The 17,326-nt window shown below is 42.6% G+C and overlaps 1 protein-coding gene across 1 annotated transcript in view; it reads left to right on the top strand.

Annotated features, from left to right (window-relative positions):
• The window catches only part of LMTK2 (lemur tyrosine kinase 2), a 1,522,811-nt gene extending 1,505,760 nt beyond the window's left edge, over positions 1-17,051 (top strand). The window contains exon 14 of the mRNA XM_044089711.1: positions 12,111-17,051. Within this exon, the coding sequence (XP_043945646.1) occupies positions 12,111-12,139 (29 nt within the window). The 3' untranslated portion in view covers positions 12,140-17,051. The remainder of the gene's footprint in view (positions 1-12,110) is intronic.
• The last annotated feature ends 275 nt before the right edge of the window (positions 17,052-17,326 follow it).

The raw sequence follows: 17,326 nt of genomic DNA on the forward strand, positions 1-17,326 counted from the left end.
GCCATTCTGTTAGCTCTGACCTTTGCCAGGAGAGTTTCGGAGTTGCAAGCTCTCATGGCTGTGGAACCTTATATTATTTTTCATCAAGTCTTTAAGGACTAATCCTTCTTTCATGCCTAAGGTGGTTTCCAAAGTGGCTTTAAATCAAACTATTCACTTGCCAACTTTTTTCCCCAGTCCTCAAAATAGGGGGGAAAGGATCTTGCATTCCTTGGATGTACACAGACAACTACATTTTTACCTGGACAGAACCAAGGACATCAGGAAATCAGAGCAATTGTTTGTTTCTTATGCTTCAAGTTCCCAAGGTAAAGCTATTTCAAAACAGACCATTTCTAAATGGATTGCTCATGGAATCAGATTTTGTTATTCACATCATGGAAAGCAAATCCCAGGGAGTATAAGGACTCAATCTACCAGAGCTGCTGCCACTTCAGCTGCCTTCCTCAGAGGAGTTCCTACCAAAGACATTTTGGAAGCTGCAACTTGGAGTTCAGTGCATACCTTTTCCAAGTACTATAATCTACCTCTTTACTCTAAGTCTAGGGCAGGCTTTGCATCTGCTGTTTTGCAGGGCCTTTTAGCCGCCCCCTCTTCTTTATGACCACCTCCCTTTTATTCTGCTTTGGGATTCAACCCTACAGTCATGACTGCAACAGTGAAACACGATGAACATAGTACAGTTGTGTACACCTACCATAAATGTAGATGTTCGGGTGTCTTCACTGTTGCAATCTGGGTTTCCCTCCCTCCTGTCCCCTCTTATTTTTTCTTTTGTGTGGTTCCCTTCTTCACCCTTCTTTTGAGGTGTATTTGCAAAGGGTAGGGGATCTTACTCATTTTGGAGCACCTGACATCTGGGGCAAGAAAAACTGGAGAACATGGCGTCAGCTGTCAGCTTTGTACTCCTGGCGCTCTGACGTCAGGGAGCATGGCCGAACAGCCGACGCCGGACCCAGACTTTGGGATTCTGGCCGACCTAGGACTGCCTGCCGGCAGGGGAGAACCCTACAGTCATGACTGCAACAGTGAAGACACTCGAACATCTACATTTATGGTAGGTGTACACAACTCTACTTTCATTAGAAAACACTCTGCTCCAACCTCCCCCCCCCCACTGTAGGAGCAGAAAGAACACCAGGAAGTGAAAGACCCCTTTCAAGCCTGCTTCAGACTCTTGCCCAGAGACCTCAGTTTCAGGACAGGGCAGGTAGCCTGTGACTACCTGCCTTTGCTGTCCACCCCCCCCCCAAACTCCATTCCACTGTCCCTAAGGGCTCTCTCTCTTCCAGTTCGTCAAAGCATTACGTCAGACAGGTGGGTCTTGTCCATTGTAGAAAAGGGTTATTTCATGACCTGGATCATACCTCCCTCTTTAAGAGGTGTCCCACAGACAGCCAAAGACCAGCTGCCTCTTTTCCAGTCAGTCATAGACAGCCTCCGTTCTCAAGGAATCGTACAACCTGTCCCCCTGGCAGAAAAGGGAAAGGGATTTTACTCGACTCTAGTCCCAAGGAAGGATGGACCATGGAGACCTATCCGAGATCTCTGCCACCTCAACCTTTTCTTGCAAGTACCCACCTTTCGTATGCTTACTCTCCAGGCCCTTTTTCCCTTGGTAAAGCCGCAGGGGTTTCTAGCCACCTTGGAGATAAAGAATACCTAACGGCACATCCCTATAAGGCCAGAAATATTTACGTTTTTCTCTGGGTTCTTCACATTTTTAGTTCTCTGCCTTGCCCTTTGGACTCGCTACAGCTCCAAGGGTATTCACCAAGTGTCTGGTTCCAGTGATTGCTTATTGCAGGGTCCAAGGGATTCAAATTTTTCCATACCCGGATGACCTTCTGATGCAGGCAGAATGTTCCAGATCCCTACACTACCAACTACACAAAGTTATCTCAGTCCTGCAGGCACTGGGATTCAACATCAGTTACCCCAAGTCCAACATAAATCCCTCCCATGACCACGTTTTTCTGGGGTGCAGAATAAGGGCAGATGTCATGAGAGCATTCCTTCCTCCCCAAAAGGTGGAAAACCTAAAGCAATACCTCACGCCACTGCTATGACAGCCAGGCAGTATCGCAGATTACTGGGTCATATGGCTTCCACTATTCCAATGCTGCCATTGGCAAGACTCCACATGAGAAAATTGCAGTGGTACCCGAGGTCCACATGGGCCCAACTCTCAGATCCCTTGGACTTCAACATTCCCTTCCTTCCATGCCTAAGGAAAGAGATCCTTTGGTAGTTGGACCAAGTCACGCTCATTCCAGGGCTTCCCTTACAGCCCCTTCCCCCATTTCAGGAGATGTACACAGATGCCTCAGATCTGGGCTGGGGAGCTGCTTTGGGCAGCCTGAGGGTACCTAGTCAGACACCTTCAGGCGGGAGCACAAAAACATCAGGGAAATAAGAGCAGTTCCATTTGCCTTGAGAGCCTTCCTACAAATCTGAAAAAAGGACCCCTGAAATTGTTCACAGACAACACTACAGTGCTATGATATGTGAGCAAACGGGAGAGAACAAAATCCTGCTTGGTATGCAGACTTGCACTCCAAGCCTGGGGTCTGGCAGCCCAACAGGGTGACACCCTGCAGGCAGTTTATATCCCTTCAGCACAGAACACTCAGGAAGACACTTTGAGCAGGTCCATGTGACAGTCCCATAAATGGATGCTTCACAGGGATGTGTGACACCCTGCAGGCAGTGTATATCCCTTCAGCACAGAACACTCAGGAAGACACTTTGAGCAGGTCCATGTGACAGTCCCATAAATGGATGCTTCACAGGGATGTGTTCCTGGACATTGTCCACAAGTGGGTACACCGCAAATAGACCTGTTTGCCTCCCCTCTGAACAGACAGCTACCACTATTTTGCACCAGGCTACCCAGTCTCCTAGCGAGGGCTGTAGGACACCTTTTCAGTCTCATGGAAGGGCGTGTTTCTCTTTGCATTCCCCTCCTTCCCATTCCTTCAAAAAGTCCTATTGAAAATCCACTGGGACTAACCAAAAATCTTGTTGGTGAATTTCTTTTGGCCAAGACAGCATTTGATGTTCATTGTTTTTCACTGTTGCAGTCATTACACTTGGGTTATCCTGCTGGCAGGCTACCCGCAGTCGGCCTGAATTCCAAAGTCCTGGTCCGGCATCGGTTGTTGTCACCACTTCCCTGATGTCAGTGTGCCAGGGGTATAAAAGATGCAGCCGACGCCATTTTCTTCAGTCTTTCTTGCCGCGTGGTGCCCGAAGAAAAAGCAATTTGCAAGTGCCAGTCGGCCAACTCTTGAGATTTTTGAAATCGAATTTCAGATCCGAAGTCTTCAATAAAGCTAAGTACCCCTTTGTGAAACTTTTTTCTTGCTCCAGACCGATGTCAGAAAAAGTTAACAATTGTATTTCTTGTGGGAAGCAAATACGTCATAAGGATTTCCACTCTTAATGTATTCCTTGCCTAGACCCTGACCACGACATTGCTAGTTGTCGGTTTTGTGCTAGATTTAACCAACGCATTATTAAGTGTCGGTACGATTTTGCTTTTCATTATTTTGGCAGAAGGTTTAACTACATAATGCCGTCAGAACAACCGATGACCAGAATTCATAAAAAGCGCAAGGATAAACACAAGGACAAGCATCCGAGGTCCAAAACCGACGACGAAGCCTCTTCTAGGCCAGTCGCCGGTTTGCCAGTGCTCAGTGAGGCGCTTTCGCAGCCCCTGACTCCCGCTACCTCAGAGCCACAGGCCACCTCCAACTCCCACGTGGAGACAGCTAGGCCTCTGGATACTCAAGGTATTGCCCCTTCAGAAGTCCAGAGCTGCTGAGCAGGCATCGGCTTCTGAGGGTGTCTTCAGACCTACACAACTTTATATAAAGCCTACTTCAGCATCCAAGACAAAGTCTAAAACAGTTTTAAAGACAAGGAAACCAGTACAGCATTTTCCAGGACAGGCTTCTATGCCTAAGAAACAGATGCTCAAAATGGCCGAAGACCTAATTACTTTGATCAGGGGTTCCCATCCCCCTCCTGATAAAGAGGCCTAGGCAAGACACTGAATATGATTCCTCTGGTCAGGTTTCCATTTCCTCTGATTCCTCTTCTGATCAGGGATATTCTGTTCCTCCCTATGAGGATTCTGATGCTGAAGAGTCTATTCCTTCAGCATCTCCTCCTGAGGACTATTCTTTTGGGGAAACCCTGCATACCATGAGGGAGCATTTCCATTGGGAGCGCCAGGATTATTCCGATTCTAAGAAAAGACTTAGAGACTTTCTTTTATTTCCTCAGCATAGACCTCTTGCAATTCCCCCTGTTCTAGACATAGTAGATGATGTTTTTACCTCCTGCCCCTGTTAAGCTGGACAGATACTACAGGGTCCCAGACTCCCATAAATGTCTCTGCAAAAACCCTGCTGCTGACCCAGAAACTATCTCACAGGGTCCCAAAGGGGTCAAGGCTGCTTCTGCCAAAAACCCTGTCCCCTCAGACAGAGATTCTAGGGCTTTGGACAGATGGGGGAAAAAGTTTACACTTCTGCTACCTTGGCTGTAAGGGCTTTAAATTGTCAGTTTCATATGCTCAAATATCAGCAATACTTAATGTCTTTGTTAAAACAAAAAGTGTTGACAAATTCTGAATGTTCTGAGAACAAAGATTTGCAGGATTTATTGCATGCAGCTGAACAAGTGGGAAAACATACTTTGCAATGCGGCTATGATTCACTGGAGGCCACATGCAGGGCCACTGTTACAAGTTCTGTTATTAGAAGGCATGATTGGTTAAAGGAACAGAATCTGCCTGATCATGTTAAAGCAAAATTATTGGATGCTCCATTACAGCATGATACTTTGTTTGGTGTTAAGGCAGAGGAGGTGTTAAAGAAAATGGAGGATAAGGCAAAATCTGCAGACAGTAAAGGATTTCTTACAGGTACAGTCACCCAGATTTAGCAGGAACTGGCCCTCTAAGAATTGGTCCTTGCCAGTGTCAGACAAACCACAGAGAGGCAGATTCAGATGCCCTAGAGGCAGGCAACAGCCCCAGGGCTCATACAGGCCCAAACAATGGGGTGCTTCTACCTCCAAAAGCGGAGAAGACAAATCACAGCCTTATAAAAAACAGTCCCAATGACTTCCCTCTGCCAGTGCCAAGCACTTATTTTTTGGCAGCACCCTTAGGGGGAAAGCTAGCACTTTTTTCACAAAACTGGCACGAGATCACCCAGGACAAATGGGTCTTAAATAGAGTCTCTCAGGGTTACAGGTTCCACTTTCACACCCTTCTAAAGGCAAAAGGCATGCCAGACTTGCCACACAATCAATGGCAAGAGACACAAAAACAAGTTTCATCTCTCATGGACAATGGGGGCTATTCAGCCAGTTCCACAACAAGAGCAGGGACAAGGATTTTACTCAAGACTTTTCTTAGTACCAAGAAAGGGCAAAGCATGGAGACCAATTCTGGACCTGTCTATTCTAAACACTTTTCTGGAGTCCCAAAATTCTAAATGTTGACTCTACAGCAGCTTCTGCCCATGTTGGACAAGAAGGCTTGGCTTGTAACTTTGGACCTCAAAGAGGCATACCTGCATGTCTCAATCAGACAATCTTGCAGAAGATACCTCAGATTCATAGCTAGCTCACTGCACTACCAATTCTCTGCACTGCCCTTTGGCTTATCTACTGCGCCCAGGGTCTTCACAAAATGCCTGGCACCAGTAATTGCATTTTGCAGACAAAGAGGAATTCAAATATACCCCTACTTGGACGACCTGCCTTATTCAAGCAAAGGACAAAGATATTCTACTACAGCATCTGGCATTTGTAAAAAGAGTACTAATTTGCCTAGGGTTCACAGTAAACGAAAAGAAATCAAAACTAGTACCCTCTCAAGAGATAATATTCCTGGGTGCAAGCTTAAATACAACTGCCCAGATGGCTTATCTCACGCCAGACGAACAAAGGCATCTGACTTCTTACTTCAAAGGCTTGGCAACAAAGACCCAGTTATCCGCAAGAAATATTCTGCAGGCTCTGGGCTACATGGCATCCTGCATTCTGCTAATTCCATATGCAAGACTGCATATAAGGAAACTACAATGGTATCTAAGAAGTGTTTGGACTCAACATTGCCACAGCTTGGAAACAGTAATTACTCTCATTCCCTGCCTGCAGCAGGAATTTCAATGGTGGGCACAGGCCTGTCACCACAACAAGGGACAGCCATTCACCTTACCCACTGCCAGGCAGACACTAACAAAAGATGCATCAGATTATGCGTGGTGGGCGCACATGGCAGGAAAATGTATTCAGGGCACATGGCCCACAAACCAAATGCATCTTCATAGCAATCAAAAAGAGATGCTAGCTGTACAAAATGCCCTGACAGCCTTCAAGGACCTACTTCATCCAGGACAACTACTGATAAAGACGGACAATACTACAGTCATGTGGTACATAAACAAGCAAGGGGGCACACATTCCTACCCCCTCTGCAGGAAAGCCATGACTTTATGGAACACAGCATTGACTTTTCAAGTACATCTGCAAGCACAATTCCTGCCAGGAAAGACAAATACTTTGGCAGACGAACTAAGCAGAAACCTCATGGATCCTCACGAGTAGAAACTGGACCCACAAATCTTCAACATGCTAACAGGGAAATGGGGATGCCCAGACATAGATCTATTCGCTTCCCCTCACAACTGCCAGCTACAGAGATTCTGCACTCGGACTTATCACAAGCAAGCATAGAAAGTGGACGCCTTTTCATTCAGCTGGAAAGCCCTTACAGTATATGCCTTCCCTCCTCTGCCTCTCCTCTCCAAGGTACTCCTAAAGGTCAGACAAGAGAAGCCAAAAATGATACTGATTGCCCCAGACTGGCCACGCCAGCACTGGTACCCAATCATAAAGAGCTTGTCTCAAGGCCCAGCCTGGACATTGCCTCTAATACCTCATTTGCTAACCCAACAGAACAATCAGATCCTGCACAGCCAACTCAGAAACCTAAATCTGGCTGCATGGCGGATAATGTAATTCAATCAGGACACACCTCTCTCTAAAGCAGTTATGGATGTTATTTTGGAGGCCAGGAGGCCCAGCACCAGAAAATCTTATGCAGAAAAATGGAAGAGATTCTGTGCTTGGAACCAAGCACAGGGAATTGACTCGTTTGAACCAAATATTCCTCAGATTTTGCAATATCTAACTGAGATGCTGGACAAAGGCCTATCCTTCTCATCAATTAAGGTCCATGCCTCTGCCATTTCAGCTCATTACATTATGGACCCACCTATTTTTTCTCATCCACTGCTAAGACAGTTTCTCAGAGGGGCCAAAAACATAAGACCTCCAAGGAGAGCTCCAGTACCTACATGGGACCTCAATTTTGTCTTGGAAAAACTCACACTGCCTCCTTTTGAGCCTGCCAATACAGCAGAGATAAAATACTTGTCATGGAAAACCGCTCTTCTTCTAGCAATAACTTCAGCAAGAAGAGTTACAGAGTTACAGGCACTAATGGCTGTGGAACCTTTTATTATTTTCCATCAGGACAGGGTTTCTCTAAGGACAAACCCGACATTTATGCCTAAGGTAGTGTCCAGCGTGGCTCTTAACCAAACCATACATTTACCTACCTTTTATCCAAACCCACAGAATAAGGGGGAGAGACTTCTGCATACTTTGGACATACACAGACAGCTACGCTTTTACTTGGACAAGACTAAAGCCTTCAGAAAGACTGAGCAACTGTTAGTGGCATATGCTGCCAATTCCCAAGGAAAAGCCATTTCAAAGCAGACTTTTTCAAAATGGATAGGCCACTATGTTCATTTCTGTTATTCACAACATGGCAAATCAGTGCCCAAGGGCATTAGGCCACATTCTACCAGAGCAGTAGCCTTCCTCAGAGGCTGAGAGCAAACCGTTTTTTCCTCAGAAGAGTACCAACCAAGGATATTTTGGAGGCTACAACACGGACTTCAGTGCACACTTTTACAAAGCAATACAATTTACCTCTCTACTCTAAATCCAGAGCAGGCCTTGCCACTGCAGTTCTGCAGGGCCTCATAGCCACTCCAAACCCTGTTTAGGCCCAGCCACCCATCCTCAGCTTTGGGATTCAACCCAAGTGTAATGACTGCAACAGTGAAACACGATGAACATAGTACACTTGTGTACCTACCATAAATGTAGATGTTCGAGTGTATTCACTGTTGCAGTCCAGGTTACCCTCCCACCATCCCCCTTTTTTCTTTGCTGGGACTTATCTGTACCTATCCATTCTATACAACCTATGTGGTGTATTTGCTTGTAGATGAAGGTTATGTGCATGCTTTTTTATTATCATAATTTTTACAGGCTACCCTTTTGGGGGCACCTGACATCTGGGGTAAGAAAAACTGAAGAAAATGGCGTCGGCTGCATCTTTTATACCCCTGGCGCACTGACGTCAGGGAAGAGGCGACAGCAACCAACGCCGGACCAGGACTTTGGTATTCAGGCCGACTGCAGGTAGCCTGCCAGCAGGATAACCCAAGTGTAATGACTGCAACAGTGAATGCACTCGAACATCTACATTTATGGTAGGTACACAACTGTACTTTCCCCCTCTTTCTGCATTTAGCTAGGGGCAGTCATCACAAGTTACCTCACAGAGTGGACCATTTCACACAGGTCAAGGGATTCCTAATCCATCCCCACCTGAAATCTCTGAACCCAGCTCTGAGCGTAATAGAATTTTGATACCTTACAGACACCTTTTACACCAAGGATGTGCTATAGTCCTACATGAGGCCAGGAATCCTAATGCTAAGAGATCTTATTTGTCTAAATGGAAAAGACTCTCCATGTGGTGTCTACAAGACAGCTAGACCACTTCAAGGTGAGGTCTCCTTAGTGCTGTCCTATCTGTGTGAACTCTTGCAAGAATGGTTGGCATATTCCTCTGTTAAGGCCCACCTAGCTGCTATTTTGGCTTGTCTGCCTCTTGACCCTCTTCTAGCATCTAAGCTTCCTGCAAAGTTATTCCTCAAGGGAGTACTGCATCTCAGGACCCCCAAGAGGCCGGTTTGCCTGCATGGGACCTGAGCTACGTTTTAGAGAAGCTCACAGTTGCTCCGTTTGAACCAGCATCTAAAGCATCTCAGAAACACAGTATCTGGGAAACTGCACTCCTGTTGGCCTTGACATCAGCCAGAAGAGTGTCAGAGGTCCAGGCCCTCATGGCAACACCTCCCTTTCTCCTCTTCCACAAGGATAGAGTGACCCTGAAAACCAACCCCTCCTCCTTGCCCAAGTTGGTCAATGAACTGTCCTTAAACCAAGGTATTCACCTTTTTTCCACATCCCCAGAATGACATTGAAAGAGTCTTGCATTCCCTTGATATTCCCAGACAGCTTAGATTTTACTTTGACAAGACCAAGTCCATTAGGAAGTCAGAGCAGTTATTTGTCTCATTACACCCCGGGTCTCTGGGAAAAGCAGTGACAAAACAGACCATTTCTGCCTAGATTTCCAGGGTTATATTCTTTTACTTACACCTACCATGGAAAACATCTAAATTCAAAAATTAAAGCCCACTCCACTAGAGCCATGGCCTCATTTGGAGCCTTCTTTAAAGGACTGGACACTGCTTCCATTGTAGAGGGAGCTACATGGACATCTGTCCATACCTTCACTAAACACTGTAGACTGGATCACATCTCCAGATCTAGAGCGGAATTTGCTAGGGCAGTCCTACATGGTTTCATGGAAAACAATTCCATGCCATCACCCCCACCCCACCCCCTTCTTCCCTTTGAGCTTTGGCACTCACCCAAGGATTTTGAATACTGCAACATGAGAATAGAAGGACATAGAATAGTTGTGTAAAATCTTACCATAACCATAGATGTCCTTCTCTTCCATGTTACAGTATTCATTCCCTCCCTCTTAACCCCACTTTTCAATTAAAATTATCCCTTCTTGGATGGCACAGGACTTGTACAGCTGTCCTGGGACTGGGATCCAACTGGGGCATTCAGTTCTGAGGAAAGGTACATGCAGACATCACTGTTGTGGCCCTTGGCCAAAAGTCAGACATCCCACATACCTAGCAGTGACTAGAAGCTTTTGTATACTGGCAAGATATTCGGGTAGCAAGCAGAGGATAACCCAAGGGTTTTGAATACTGTAACATGGAAGAGAAGGACATCTATGGTTATGGTAAGATTTTACACAACTATTCTTTTCATACTTCCTATAGTTCTCAAAATGTATATCGATGCCAAAACCTGTTGCATGAACTTTTTAAATGATTTATACTAACATTTAAAAATTTGCATTCTGCCCTTTGTCCCCCTTTTATTTTTGGCTTTGTTCAGAATTCTTGACAAAAGCAGCCAACATGTAAGCTAGAAATATATATAAAAAAAAATACCAAAAGTTAGAGAGAAACCACTCTTTTCTCACTCATGATGAAACTACACCAACCATGGGTAAATCCTGTGATGACCACGCTCAGTCATGGATTATTGTTAAAATATTGCCCAGTTCCATTTATTTTTGTGGCATGGTCAGTAAGCCTTTGGCCCTCTGTTGTGACAACTTTTTGTGACATTATCAAGTTGCATCCCCAACAAAAAGTTTGAGGGCCCAAAGTAGTAAGCCATATGGATTGGAAAACTCAAGCTCAAAGAAGACATGAATCCTGGCCCTGCTCTAGGCTGTTAAATGATAATGGTCTTGTAAACAGGTCTTCAGTTAAAACACACTCACATTATAGTGTAATGTAGAACATGTACTGTATAGTACGTGGGCAAGCTTTTGCAGATCTGTTATAACTCTGCGCATTTTAGGTGTTTATTAAAATGCTTTATCATTTCTTTACTTTTCAATTAATTAAAAGGAGATTAGAGTATGAAGTGTCTAAATGGTACTTTTTGTAATGCAGTATAAAGTTCTGTTGTGTAGTGACATTGAGACAGAAGTTACCTTTGTGAAAAAGGCAGATGTCCATAGCTGTGGGAGTGAGCCAGGTGTTTGCTATCACTGTATTTTGAAGGTCTAAGGCTAGTTGTACACAAACTGGATACTACCTTTTTTTTTTGCTTTTCTGTTTAATGTATTAGTTATCCTTCACTTTCACTTGTTCTTCTTCAAACACATCAGTAAGATTCCGGGGGGATTTCACTTCCAATATCAGACTGCCAGAAAACCTAAATCAGTTTCAAAACAAGTGCGGGTGATTTAGGCTAAAGATGATTGAAAAACTAAATTTTGTTTGTTTTTAAGAGCATTAGGCTAAATCTAGATATAGGACGGACCTCTGAAGTAAAGTGCATTTCTGCAAATGTGTTTTTGCAACAGTGTGATCTGCTGTGAGATAACCTATTCCAACTCTAGGTTAATCTGCAATTTTTTTAGGTGCATTACTACATAATATGTGTATGTTTTTGTCATCATCTTAAATGAAGATGTGCTTTAGATAGTATTTGCCTGTAGCTAATGCATGCTTTGAGACAGACAGGAGATGTGTGTTCATTTTTATTCTCTGTTCCTTTACTAATGGAGATTCATTAGAGTGGCAATACAGTTAGAATTAAGAACCAGAGACTGTTCTTCGATAGGTAATGTATTAACTCTGATGAGTTAATAAATGCGCTGATGCTGACACTGGAATACTACTGTTTGTGACAGTATGCTGCATTACCAGCATACATTTGCTAACTAGAAGCAGAAGGAAACCAATACCCTACATCAGAGTTCCTTCTAACTGATGTAGGTGGTGCTCTTTTTTTCAGTTGTTATGTTTGTATATTGCTCTGATTTATGTGCAGCCTTCTGCAGCATTGCCATCTTAACACCAACTGGCTTTTCAGTTACTTACACAACTCATCCTGTTTGTTGAAGAAGAGGACAGAAGAACTTGCATGGCAACGTGGTCAATGCAGTAAGCCTTTGTGGAGGCATAGTGATACATTTGTGCAAATCTGAAGTATAGTAAAATAAATGTGTGTGTTGAATTTTGTGTAAACTGTGTTAATTATAAGGAAAACTTTCTTTATAGTTCACTTTCGCTAAGATTTTTGTCTTGAGTAATTTTGTTTATTTTTAATAGGAAGTGGCGAAGATGGTGAAAAAGATTAGTTGCAGTTTCCTCTCAACGTGTATGGCAACATTTCCACTGTACACCAAGAAGAAGCAAATGGCAACAGCTTTCAGGAGTGGATGTCAAGATCTTCCAGAGCTTAAGTGTCTCAGTACAGCACTAGTTAATGCAAACCAGGACTGCAAAACAAGACTGCCCTACCACCACTATAAATGGTCTTGCTTTAAGTTTTATAACAAGTCGAGTTTCAGTTGGCCAAGTCAAATCAACAAGTAAAGGTTGCCTTGCTTTAAATGTCTTACGGTCTCAAGCATAATTAGCTGTCTGAGTTATATGTCAGTTAACAATCTTCATCGCCGCATTAAAGTGGCATGAAAAGCATACTTTGATCCATAAAGACCATACTGCTCCCCTGCACAGCCCTTTCAGGTTTTCTGTCTTTTGCTGTCTTCTTTATTGATAATTAGAGCACAGAATGCAGTATTGTGACCCTTTACCTGGGAAAGGTGCATGCATTTATTGAACTGTGAATGCAAATTTTGCTGTTTTGCGTAGTATGTTGCAAAGCTCATTGGCTGGTTTTGTAGTAATTTACCTAAAGATTTCATTCAGAGCTGTGCCTTAACAAAATATAAGAATTTAAAGGGCACTAAAGAGCATGGCTCACAACTGTGTCTGATTTTGCCAAGGAAGTGAATAGCAGAGTGGGACACAGGTCATCATTACTACTTCACAGAGCTTGGTTCTGCGGGTTGGTTGTTAGCTGGGGTGTCTCTTCCTGTGGAGTTTGCTTGTCCTTTCTGTGTTCATGGGGGAGAGTTGGCAGATGATCCAGTTTCCTCCCACATTCCAAAGACATGCTGTGGGATGTATTGTCAGTCCTTCAATTTGGCCTGCAGAACAGTGAGTAGGTGTCCTGCACTGGACTGGCATGTTGTACAGGTTTTTTTTTCTGTCCATTGAGTGCCAAAATGTATGCAGTTCCCCCATGGCCGTGAATCAAAGGTAGGAAGTATCAGAGAATCAGTAAATTAATGGAGTTTTCCTTGTCTCACATTAAATGAGTCTGACAAGACACATCAAGGATTACAGGAATTAAATAATGCAATCACTGATGTTGCACATCTTAACATTCAGAAAGTGCATTATGAGTACAAATCTCATTGTTTAATTGTATAGTGTCAGTATTTAAAAAATGCCTTGATTTGGGAAGTTTGTCTCTGATTATATGTGGCTTTGCTTATGGTTGTTGAACTTACAAGGTTGAGAGCTGTGTCGCTTTGTCAGCCCTCATTAATGTAGCACTTTTAGTTGTATTTTTTTGTGAAAATTCACTGTCTCTATCCTGTTAATGTAAGTAAACCTGGAAGTAATTTGTCCTTAATACAGTGAATTAAGTACAAAAATGAGAAGAAGTGTTAAGAAGCACCTAGAAATAGTTTTGCAAATTATGCAAACCCTCTTATTAGATGTTTACTTTCACAAAGTGTAAAACAGAAAACCTAATGTCTACATAACTGCGTACTAAAATGCAACCAGCAGAGAGCTCCTATTTGCCGCCAGTCATTAGACATGCAACAAACACTTCCTTTTATGCTAATAACAAAGTATAGTACAGTATATTCTGTACTGGTATTTGTATCTGTCTCTTTGAATTTCCTGTGATAAGCATCCGTATAACATCAAACAGGAGGGCAAATCATAAAACATACTTCAGGTAGTATTTACTGCTCATGTGCATAGCTACCCTACTTTAATTTAGACTTGCAAAAAGCTGTCCTAAGTAAATTACTTAATTTTACTGCCAGGTTACTAATCAGCACCATGTCTGTAATTGTACGAATACTGAAAGCTGTGGCATTGAATTTAACAGTGCTTAACTATCAAATACTTTCTAACCAGGAATAATCTAGCAGCCAGCAAAAATTATGTTATCACACTGGTTCAAGGCACTCTACTGCACCAAGTGGGGGGCTCTGACATCAGCCTGTTCTAACTCCAAGATTACACAAACTCTGTGTAAAGGAATTATTTGATTTTGTTTGCCCCAAAGGTTGTAATACCTTGGTGTAAGCATATGTAGGTGGTGTTGGTGATGTGACAAAGCCACAGGGTTGCCCCCCCCCCCCCACACACACACACCGTACAGTAGCACATTATTGTGTGTGTTAAGCTAGGCTATGCATATCCTGGTTATTATTTCAGTGTTTGTCCTTCTACAGTTTTAGTAGGATATGTTAATTTACTTCTGATTTGGTGGAACTGTAGCTGGTTTTATGTAATGTAACCATCATAGCCTCTTATTGTACCAGAGATATGATCAATATGAGACTTTTTTTATGACAGCTGCACTGCAAAATAGTGCAGTTCTTGTCACCTGCAACCCTATTTGAAACTGTTGTTCATGCCCATTGTCCTGCTTGACTGGCCTCCATTCAATCACTGTATGATGCACCCCTAATCACAGTGAGCTAAGAACATTTGAAGGAGTGTGCTGAGTGTATGTACTATGTTTAACTCTTGAGTTTTAAATGGGTTATTTAGCTGAATCCAAAGAAAATGCTCTATACAAGTTCCAGGGTGTCCTAACCTTTTACTCAGTACTAGCAGTTTTAGCAGAGACCACTAACAGAATATTCTGTGCCTCACCAGTGGCATCCTGTCTCATCATGTTATAACCATGTCCCAGATTGTACTGCAGTTTGTTTCCTGTGTAACACTTTCTTCAAGAAGTCCCCCATCTCCGTGTATACCCTAACTCAGGGTAGTATTTTGTTGTAGTCATTGCTCACAAGTGAAATGCATCTAGTAGCAGCTGGCTGCTGTGTCAGTGACATAGCTAATACTTTCTCAGAGCCAGTGGTAAAGTACTTAAGTTTGTCCTGCCCAAATGTACTCAGGAAGTGGGAACTGTACTTCTTGCATTCCATTTCTGAATCTTGAATATTTGATTTAGATGACAAAGAGAAGGTTGCTTCTAGCCTTGTTGTCTTAAATCTGAGATGGGTAAACACAAACTGAATTATCTACTTTCCAAAAGCAAACGTTTTCAATTTTGCATTGTACCCGGTGTATTGCAGTGATCATCGAATCTCTGCATAGTGTTGTCTGTGCATGCTGTTGCAGGAGGCACAGGAGCCACAGAATGTGATGTATTAAAACAGTGGGCATTTTGAAACAGTATTATTGTTCCCTTTCTCCAGCCTTATAGTCTCTATCATTGTGTTACTATAAGGTTATTAGTTAAATAGGGCTATCCTTTACTGATGAATATGTGGACATGAGTAATGCGCATGCAGTGTTTTAGCATTTCTTAGTTCAGAAATGCCTAAGCTACTTAAAAAGTGCTAACATGGCAGAGGTTTTCAAGAGAACTGATAAGGAGCACCTTCTGCTATTACTAATAGCTCTGAGGCAGAACAGCAGTGCAGTTTCAGTGTTTTGGAGGGGAATAGTATTTACAGGGGAGAAAAAAAATATTTCCAGACTTGTATGGCATACTAGAACTACTGAAATCACAGCTGTCAACCTCTTCACTTAAGATCAGGGACAGAATCCCTAAAGTGGGAAAGATTTTTAAATATTTTCATTATTCGCTAAATGATAATAAAAGGAGATGTTTGCAGTTTATTAAAAATTAGAAGTATGTAAATATATTTATGTGGACTTTTTTGGGAATTGTAATCCCTAACTGTTTTGACTCAATTTTACAAAATTTAATGGAAGTATAGCAAAATTGCTAATGTCCCTGAAATCACAGACAGTTGATGGGTATGAATTAGACAGTATTTATTGTTTATATACTTTTTCTTTCCTTTTACTTGCTGACCACCAAGCCTCCACTAATACTATGCCGATTCATTCCCCATCGGTGGAGTGAAGACCAGTTGCAGTGGTTCCATCAAGGCAGCTTTGAGAATTTTTCCTTTTTCTAGCCTTAACCTTCACCTGGCAGCTGATATGCTTACATAAACATGCTGTGCCTTGTCGCCCCCTCTAAATGCGTACATTTCCACTCATGCTCCATGGATGTAGGTTAACAGAGTGCATATTCTGGACCCATACGCTGAATGCTATTCTCCTCTGTCTGCAATGTATATTGACATTGCAGAGTGCTGAGCCACTTCCAACACTTTCCCCAAGGGTGGGGTGAGCAGGCACCAGGCACTCCCTTCCACCCTCCCATTTTGTGTACTCCAGCTGTCAAGTTACTAGTCAGTCCCCTGCCATATTGGTCACAGTTGGAGCTTATATCCCTGTATGCCATGGAGAGCCGACAGTGCAGTGTTGCAATACATCTGTGTTCCTATATTGTCCTACAGACATTGGGTGAACTGTTAAATGTGTGTTGGCTGTTTAGACATGTATTTTATTAACAGTTCCTTTCCTCAAGCATCTCTGATTTGCAGTTAGTAATTTACTGTAGGAAATACTTCAGGTGTCCCTAATGTGTGTTGTACTCAAATTTTCATTACGGATCTTAACTGGATGTAGAATTTCTTAGCATTGTTCAGTCAATGCAGTAGTTTGGTTTTGTGCAATAGATGTTTTTAAGACATGATACCAGAAAATGAAAATTACTCTGGATGAAAAGCATATTTGATAACATTGTTTTGTACATTGCATTAGAAATCATTTAAGAAAAGAAACTTATTCAGGGCAAATGACAATACTTCGCTGGAAGAAAATCAATCACTGTTAACTTTATTTTTAAATACCGAATCAGGACGTTTTATGTTGGCAGAACGCATATGCATTTGTCTTTCTGTGCACAGTTGGACTTCAGATTTGAAACCTTTGTACCATTATGTCATTTTGGAATTCTCAAGTACTTGAATTGTTCATTTCTCCAGTTATTTTTATTGTAATCAAATTGCACTACATTAATATTTCTGTATTGTATTATATAAAACAGCAATTTCAACAGGTTGATGACCTGAATTTTCCAGATTTCAAGTCTGTCTGTGTTAGTATTTTTTATCATCATGGAATATAAGATTTCTGTGTTTTGTTTTCAGATGCATGAGATGACAGTGTAGGTACACTTACTGCCCATTTACCTGGAGCAATAATAATGTTTCCTCGGTGTAGAACGGACATGAAGTTGTGCAGTAGCTCAGGATCGGTAAACTGGGTGGATCCTTTTGTCAGGATCTTTAAAGATATCACCGCCATTTTATGCAAATCCAATTTCTGCCTTTTTCATATTTACTGCATTTCTACTG

The sequence above is a fragment of the Protopterus annectens genome, chromosome 12.part0, assembly GCF_019279795.1.
Source record: "Protopterus annectens isolate FY-2018-M chromosome 12.part0, PAN1.0, whole genome shotgun sequence".
In the NCBI taxonomy this organism is placed as follows: Eukaryota; Metazoa; Chordata; order Ceratodontiformes; family Protopteridae; genus Protopterus; species Protopterus annectens.